This window comes from Geospiza fortis, unplaced genomic scaffold (assembly GCF_000277835.1).
Source record: "Geospiza fortis unplaced genomic scaffold, GeoFor_1.0 scaffold237, whole genome shotgun sequence".
NCBI lineage: Eukaryota > Metazoa > Chordata > Aves > Passeriformes > Thraupidae > Geospiza > Geospiza fortis.
Genome location: NW_005054319.1, coordinates 608,638 through 616,912, shown reverse-complemented (window position 1 = coordinate 616,912; position 8,275 = coordinate 608,638). Strand labels below are relative to the sequence as shown.

At 56.6% G+C, this 8,275-nt stretch overlaps 1 protein-coding gene across 2 annotated transcripts; it reads right to left on the bottom strand.

Moving 5' to 3' along the window:
• Positions 1–2,128: 2,128 nt before the first annotated feature.
• Positions 2,129–7,621, bottom strand: MMD2 (monocyte to macrophage differentiation associated 2). Of its 2 annotated transcripts, none has more exons than XR_004081674.1 (7): positions 7,167–7,248; positions 6,364–6,524; positions 6,211–6,285; positions 5,847–5,948; positions 5,485–5,554; positions 4,686–5,036; positions 2,129–4,474 (listed from the first exon to the last, which is right to left on the bottom strand). XR_004081674.1 is itself a non-coding variant. In XM_031056574.1 (7 exons), the coding sequence occupies exons 2-7, from the start codon at positions 7,242–7,244 to the stop codon at positions 4,830–4,832; spliced, it is 693 nt and encodes a 230-aa protein (XP_030912434.1). In that variant the 5' UTR covers positions 7,245–7,248; positions 7,607–7,621; the 3' UTR covers positions 2,129–4,829. The 2 variants fall into 2 exon arrangements, 1 of the variants encoding a protein (XP_030912434.1); XM_031056574.1 differs by adding an exon at positions 7,607–7,621 and having other exon boundaries at positions 2,129–5,036.
• Positions 7,622–8,275: the final 654 nt, after the last annotated feature.

Here is an 8,275-nt window from a genome sequence, read left to right as displayed (position 1 = left end):
GGATTTGGGAAGGGTCTGTGCTGGGAAATGGTCAGGATTTGGGAGAGGGTCTGTGCTGGGGAAGGGTCCGGATTTGGGAGAGGGTCTGTGCTGGGGAAGGGTCCGGATTTGGGAGAGGGTCTGTGCTGGGGAAGGGTCCGGATTTGGGAGAGGGTCTGTGCTGGGGAAGGGTCCGGATTTGGGAGAGGGTCTGTGCTGGGGAAGGGTCCGGATTTGGGAGAGGGTCTGTGCTGGGGAAGGGTCCGGATTTGGGAGAGGGTCTGTGCTGGGAAATGGTCGGGATTTGGGAAGGGTCTGTGCTGGGAAATGGTCAGGATTTAGGAGAGGTCGGGATTTGGGAAAGGCCCTGTACTGGGAAATGGTCGAGATGAGGGAAGGGTCTGTACTAGGAAAGTGTTGCGATTTAGGAAGGGTCGGGATTTGGGGAAGTGTTGGCCCTGGGAAAGGGTCAGGTTTTGGGGTGGGTCGGCACAGGGAAAGGGTCGGGATGAGGGAAGGGCTGGGATGTGGGAAGGGGGTTCTGCCCCACTCTCTGAGACCCCAGCTGGGGCACTGCATGCAGCGCTGGGTCTGCAGCACAGACAGACGTGGAGCTGTTGGAGTGAGGCTGCAAAGATGCTCCGAGGGCTGGAGCACCTCTCCTATGGAGCCAGGCTGAGAGAGCTGGGGATGATCAGGATGGAAAAGAGAAGGCTCCAGGGAGAGCTGAGAGCCCCTCCCAGTGCCTAAAGGGGTTCCAAAAAATATGGAGAGGGACTTTTGGCGTGGAGCGACAGGACAAGGGGGAATGGATTCCCACTGAGAGAGGACAGGGTTAGCTGGAATATTGGGAATAAATTCTTTCTTGTGAGGGTGGTGAGGCCCTGGCACAGGTTGCCCAGAGAAGCCATGGCTGCCACATCCCTGGAAGTGTTCCAGGCTGGGTTGGAAGTGGCTTTGATCATCTTGGTCTAGAGGAAGGTGTCCTTGCCCACGGCAGGGGCTGGAACAAGATGAGCTTTGAGGTTCCTTCCAACCCAAGCCTTTCTAGGATTCTGTGAAAATGCCAGGAGCAAGCCAGGCAGGGCAGCAGCACCTCAGCTGCACAGGCTGGCTTTGGCCAAACAGGTTTTATCAAAGCAGCTCCAGAGCTGACCTGGAGACTGCTGAGGGCGCACACAGGCTGGTGCTTGAAAGGAGTAAGGGATGGATCATTACTGCACTGGGCACTTGTTCAGGTTGAGATGGTCACTGACTCTGCTTGCCTCAGTGAAAATGTCTCCTTTTGGTAAGGGGTGTTTCCCTGTCCAGGGGTGCTCTGGGTGGGAAAGCAATTCTGCCACCCAGACACCCTCTGGGAACGACAGCACCAAAGCAAAGCAGAGTCAGGAGGCCTCCCAGTCCAGCCCAATTGCCAGCAGCACAGGAATGATGGGCGAGGTGGAAGTTGTGGGTCAGGTTTGGGGGTGAGTTCAGCTGCCCCTGGAAGCAGGGAACCCTCCCTGGCTTTCTGGGAAAGCTGCTGAGCACTTTGGCAGCCTGGGGAAATGCAGCAGTGTAATTATGGCACAGAGGGCAGACAGGGCTTGTGCAGAGCCCAGGCCAGGCAGCTCCAGCATGGGGCAAATTCTCGCCCTCCAAGAGGAGCCAGTGCCCACAGGAGAGGCTGGTGGGGTGGTGGGGTCAGCAGGGAACTGTGCTCACCCCCTGCCCAGTCTGCCACAGATTTTCTCCTCCTCTGTGGCTCTGGCATCCTTCATCCCCTCAGTGCCAGCCCTGGGGCTCCCTCCACACCCCAGCCTCTGACTCAGCCACGAGGAGGGGAAAGGGCTGGAGCAGGCTGTGCTGAAGCTGCTGTGGTGAGATGCTGCTGATGAGTCCTCAGCCAGCACCTCTGGGCACAGGGGCACTGCCAGCAAACTCACTGATTGATTGGTTTGTTTGTTTGTTTGTTTGTTCAGCAGCTGGCAGTGCCATCCCTGCACCAAGGTGAGTCAGTGCTCAGCATCCCAGGGCCATCCCTGCCGTTGGTTGAGTGGCTCCTCTCCTCACCAGGGAGCAAAAGCCACGTGGGATGAGTCAGACAGAAAATGAGTTTATTTCCAGATGCTGCAGGGGAACTAAATTTGATTTAACAAGCAGGCAAGAGTGAGGTATCTTGAGTTTTTATTTCGATCCTACTCCACAGGAAACAACATCCACTAGAGTTATCTTCCTTACATTTGTTTGTATTTGACCCGATACTGTGTTAAATATAAAATACTGATTGAACAAGGATGGATGGTGAAAAACATGAGATGCTAAAAAGATCCCTCGAGCCCTCCTCCACAAACATCCTGAATGTTACGAGTCATTTAAAATTAGTATAAAACAGGAGGACAATCCAGTAACTTGCTCTGTGTCCCCCATGCTTTGCAAGGGGAGGATTTAGGAGCAAGAGGAGAGGGGGAGCCTCTCACTTACAGAGAAGCCCACTCTGCAAATCCAGGCTGAACCCAAACAACCCCCGGCCATCAACTCCTGCTGGGTGTCCTGCCCTGTATTGTCAGCAGGAGACTGAAATGGAGCAGCCTCAGAAAGGTCCTCTGGCACCTCCCTGTGCCTCGGGAGCCCTTGGGACAGAATTAGGGCCAAAAGACCACAAATGGCAGAATAGTTTCTGAGATAAATCCCTTGGGGTGAAGCCCAGGGTGGTGGTCCCTGGGCATCCTCAGCCCTGCCAGGGACATTGGCCTGGGGCTGGGAGTGCTGTTTGCCTGCTCTGACCCCAGGGTGGCTCCCCATGGCATTTGGGGACAGAGGGGGGGAGAGCTGAACTTGTCACCGTGCCCCAGGGTGGCTCTGGGAACCTGCTCCCCCAGAGCCAGGGAAAAGTGAAGCAGGAGTTCGTGCCCTCCAAGTGCTTCACGGGGTCCTCACACGAGCCCTGTGAGGTAGGTCAGGGTCTTCACCCCCATTTGACAGATGGGGAAACTGAGGCACAGAGAAGGGTAATGACTTGCCAGACAGGAAATATGGCATCTCCCATTCTGGGAGCTCTGCATCCTGCTATTCCAACCCTGGATACACTCCACCAGCTGCTGGTTACTCACAGCTCGTCCTTCTCCACCTCTGCACCTGCAGCAGGTGGCAGGGCCAGGGCTGGGCAGAGCAGCAGCAGCACAGTCTGGGCTCACACCAGCTTGTTCACCCCCGTCCCTAAGACCACCCATCACCCCCAGGGCAGTCCCAGCCCAAAGGCTGCCTTAGGGTGCCCTGGGCACAGACCCCCAGCAGCCCCACGCCAGGCTGAGGTGCCAGGGACAGCTCCCAGAGCCTTTTTCAGGAACCTCCTGCCTGTGGAAGTGAAAACCCAGCAGATATTTTTGCCAGCCTGGCAACCACAGGCACCACGTCAGGAGGGGGTGAGTACCCAGATGTTTCCTCTTTGGTGATGTGCTGCACAGTGGCACAGCCCTGGAGAGCCACAGGCTGGGGGGCCCTAAGCTCTGCTCAGCTCCCTGCAATGCTGCTGGAGACACAGGAGGTGTGGGGTGGTGGCCACAAATCTCCTTCACTTGCCACGTGGTGCCAGAGGCTGCAGCTGTATTTATCAAAGGCCAAAAAGAGGTGATGGGCAATTGATTCCTTTGGGGCTGATGGGGAAGGTGCAGGCTCAGCCCAGCACACACCACCACACCCTCCTGGCTCCAGCAGCTCTGCCAGGGTGTTTGGGGAGCAGGATCTGGTGTGGTTTTGCCATTCTGCTGCTCCCAGCAGCTGGATGGATGTTCCATGTCCCGCTGTGTGGCTCTGGTTAGGCATCCAAAAACGGAGCATCACTGGGATCTCTCCATCACAGCTCACACCCAGGCTTGGTGTGGATGGATTCCTGCCCTGCAGCAATCCTGGGAATGCCAGGAATCTTTCCAAAAGTGGAATTAAATCTGATGAGCAATAGGTTCATCAGCAGAATGGGAGCAGAGAAGGCAGGCAGCCCCGTGACCCCAGTCCCAGGAGGTTCTCTTCCCTCCCTCCAGGAGAAAGGGACTCCCCTGGGCTGACCCCAGTCAGGGAGATGCCAGGAGCTGGATCCCAGCTCTGCTCCCTGCTGAAGGCACACGTGCAGCAGGGCCTGGGAGCTGGACTGTGCTTCAGGCTGCCACTGGCACCAGGCTGGAGAGGAAAACCGAGCACTCCAGGGAGAAAATGTCCCCAGGGGATCCCAGGGATGTATGGATGAGTTGTGCACTTCATATTGGCTTAGAGAAAGGGTTTCCCAGTGCTCAGGGACTGGGATGCCCTGGAAGAGATTCAAGTTTCAATCTCTTGTAAGGCTTGTTGAGTATGGACCATCCCCTCTAGGGCTTGGGATGGAGCTGTTAATGCTGGCAGGACTCAGGGAGATTTAGGAGCCAGTCCAGGTGGTGCAGGGGTGTCACCACATCCCCCTCCACCACTGGATCTCTCCCTTCATCCTGACTCCTCCAGTCCCCTCAGTGGCACACTCTAGGGACTCCAGGAGCCAAACCCAGGGTGTCATAGCCAGGGCATGTGGGGCCAAGCTTCCCAGTCCCATGGGATGCTCAAGACCAGGTGAGTGAGCAAAGCTCCAGTGAGTGGTCACTCCTACCACCCACAGCCCAGTCAGTCACTGTGTTCTGAAACCTTTGCCTAAAATAATAAACAGTTCCCGAGCTGAAAAAAGAAAAACATTTAAAATCAACCTCCAGGCTCTCCTGTCTGTGCAGAAAGGACACCAACAGCTGCTGTCCATGGGGCAAGGGGGTGGGTTGGGGCGAGCCCGCTGTGTCACCAGTGCCCTCTGTGTCCCCACGTGCCAGGTGGCACAAACAATGTCTCTAAGGCTTCTACCGGGGGGAGGTTTTGGTGTCCAGTGCCCCAGGCTGGTACAGGTACCTCCAGATGGCGTAGTAGTGGGTGGCAGCTCCCATGGCCACGAAGAGGTGCCAGATGGCGTGGGCGAAGGGGATGCGCCCGTCGCTCTTGAAGAACACCATGCCCAGGCAGTAGAAGAAGCCACCAGCCACCAGCTCCAGGAGGCCGTCCCTGTTGGGCTGGGGGCAGGCAATGCTCAGTGAGGCCAAGGCAGGCTGCCCTCTCCCCACCACCCCACTGAGACCACAAGTGGTGTCCAGCTGCAGCTCTGGGCTTCTCTGCCCGCTGCTACTCCCTCCTCTCCAGCAAGGCAGCAGGGAGCCAGCAGCCCTGGGAGAAATGGAACTAGATGATCTTTAAGGTCCCTTCCAATCAAGATTATTCTATGATTTTGTGATCCTACAATTTTCAAACAACAGAGCCCAGGAAGGAGATCTGGGAGAGATGCACGTGGTGCTGCCAGGCACCCAAAGCTCCTGCAGAACCAAGGTGAGCCACTCACATCAGGAATGGCTTTATCCCTCACACAGCCCAGGGACTGCACCAACCCACAGGAGACAAATTGCTCTGAGTTTTCAAACCCCTCCTGGGGTTTGTCCCGCAGGCTGAGCCCAAGTAGGGCCTTACCATGGAGAGGATGACCAAGGCGGGGAAGAAGCCCATGATAACGTAGCACACCAGCTCCACCAGCTTGTACCTGCGACAGACAGACAGACAGAGAGGCAGCTTGGAGCAGGCACAGAGGGAGGCTGAGTTTTATGCTGGACATTTCCACAGTAGTGCTACAGGGGAAGGGGTGGCAGTGCCATCACAGCAGGTCCCATGTCCTCATGTGTGGACTGGCTTGGGACCTGGGACTCCGGGGTGACATCTGGGGCTTTTGGCTTTTTATTTGGTGCCACCACGTGGAGGAAGGAACTCATGGCAGCGGTCCTTGCTCCTGGCCCGGCTCCCACACACCCTCCAGCTCCGAGGGCACAGGTACTCACCTCTCATGGAAGAAGAAAACATAGACAGTGCCGATGGATGCCATGATCCAGATGATCCAGCGCATGTGGGAGGCCCAGGGACCCAACTCCCGCAGGTTCAACCTGCAAGACCAGGGATGGGGTGAGGGGGGTCCAGGGCAGCACCGTGGACTGGGTTCAGCCCCTCACCCCCATGGCTGTCCCACCACAGGGTCTTCCCAACTTGTAACTTCAAGAGGCTGAATTCCAAGGTTTTGTGAAAAGGGGTGAGATACGACCTCAAGAAGAAGCAAAGCCAGAGAGGGAAACTCTATTTGTTGGAACCAGGATGATTTTTTCCCCTTCATTTGGGCCAGGTGAAGGCCCCCAGCCACCAGCCACTCACCAGGGAGCGTAGGAGGCGGCGATGAAGAAGTAGATCACCATCCTGTCAAACATGTGCAGGCAGTGCTCCACAGTCCTGCAGGACAGACAGATGAGTCACAGCACTGGGGGCACCTGGACCCTCTCCCCCTTCCCAAGCAGTCAGGGATGGTACCTGAGATGCCTCTTCTTCCAGGAGATGGTGTGGAAGATGGTGGAGACAATGAAGAGGCTGGACAAGCCAAAGCCATAGATCCAGGCTGAGATGGTTTCCCACTGGTCATCAGAGAGGATGTAGAGGATGGAGCTGCCAAGGATGCTGGGCAGGATCCAGAGCTGGAAGGGGAAGCAAACCCGCTGTTGACTCTCTGCATTTCCATTGAGCAGCTCAACAGAGCCTCCACTTTTTTTTTAGGTGTTTCTTTAGCTTCTGGTCAAAGCTACCACCCCTAAGGGGCAGGCAGGGTCCCTCCCTGCATGGTGCAGCTCCAAAATAGTTTGTCCAGAAGGTAGGGAGGAGGAGGAGGAAGGCACAAGGAGGATGACTGTCTCTGAGTCATCTCCCAGCACTCAGAGTGGGAACTGTCAGCTCCCAAAAGAAACCCTGGTGGGGGCAGAGGTCCCTCCCACTGCTACCCAGGCAGCCCCATGGGCACCTGTCACAGCTCTTGCTGTGAAACAATCCATTTTCAGGGAGCTTTGAAAATACTCCTGCCCCACCAAGCCCACAGCCAGCTTCCCCAGGGACATGGGGCCACAGTGGGGGAGAGCAAGGGAGATGCAAATCAACTTCCCAGGGCAGGAGGAGGGAGAACGTCCCAATCCCCAGGAGCGCACAGGGCACATCTGCCTCAGGCTCTCAGTGACTGCCCCAGGGCTGAACAAAGATGTTTTTGGGTGTCCCTTGAGGTTCCTCAGTGGCTCCCCAGAGGGATGAGCACCATCCTCCCTCACCCAGGGACAGGGACAGGGACTCACAGCGTGGGTGGCACAGTTGGCTGCGTGCTCGTATTCCGTGGGCTGGTACCTGCAGTTGGACGGGACACGGTGGTTCATGAACCTGCAGAGAAGCAGGGAGAGAAACACACTCAGGGGACAGGGATGGAGCAAAACCCTTCTGGAAGGGTCTGTGCAGGACCTGCAGCCCTGCCATGGCTCAGCTTTGCTCCAGCTGCCCTGCAGAAGGGACACCAGGGCACAGCGTGTCCATCTGGCTGTCCCCAGGTGCCCAGGTCTTGCTCAGCCATGGCTGAGGCTGAAGCAGCTCCTCGGAGTCCTGGTGGGACCCCAACCCATCCAGAGGTGACACCTCCATGTCACAGCAGCATGGCCAGCTCCAAAAAGGGTATCCCTGCAATGCCTGTGGTTTCTGGGTACCACCTGCATCTACCCCCAGGGTGGCACATCCCAACACACACGTGAAAAGCCTACTGCCCTTCCTTGGAAACCTGTCTCTTTATTTCTGTTTCTCTTAGTCTTAGGAAGCAGCAGCTTGCTCTTGGTGTTCACAGGAATGTATCAATTTCCCTGCTGGACCAACAGACAGAGATAAAAAACAATGTCCCTGCATTTCTGGGTGTGTAACAACAAATTAAATGTGCATAAATAACAGCTCTGAGCACAGCCTCCTCCACCACCCTCTTCTGGCAGGAGACAGCAGTGGAGCCTTAGCAAAGGGAATGAGAAACAGGGAAATGGAGAGGGTTCCTTCCCTGCTCCTCAAAATCAGGGATTTTAGGACTTTTCCTGCTGTGGCTCAGGTCAGGATGGCTGAGCTGAGCTGCAGGGCAGGACCTGGGCTAATTGCTCTGTGACCCTGCTCGCCCCCAGCTCCAGCACCATCTGCAGCCTTTCACAGCTGAGTTGTGCCCAGCAAAGGGGCTCAGGGGCTGGCACGACCTTGCTGCTGGGCACAGGGTGATGCCTCAGGCTGGGATGCTTGGAAAGGCAGGAAATGTCCCCTCTCCTCTCCCTTGGAAAGGCAGGAAATGTCCCCTCTCCCTGTCCCCAAGCCACCCATGCCTGTGTGGGCTCCTCTGCCATCTCCTGCCTGCTTGGCCCCACTGCCTGTTAAAAGTGAGCCAGCA

Coding starts and splice junctions, on each gene's coding strand:
- MMD2 (XM_031056574.1), bottom strand. CDS start 7,244: ATGAACCACCGTGTCCCGTCCAACTGCAGGTACCAGCCCACGGAATAC. Junction 6,525..7,166: donor CCAACTGTGCCACCCACGCT/GTGAGTCCCTGT, acceptor TTCCCCTTCCAG/CTCTGGATCCTGCCCAGCAT. Junction 5,037..5,484: donor CCTTGGTCATCCTCTCCATG/GTAAGGCCCTAC, acceptor GCCTGCCCCCAG/CCCAACAGGGACGGCCTCCT.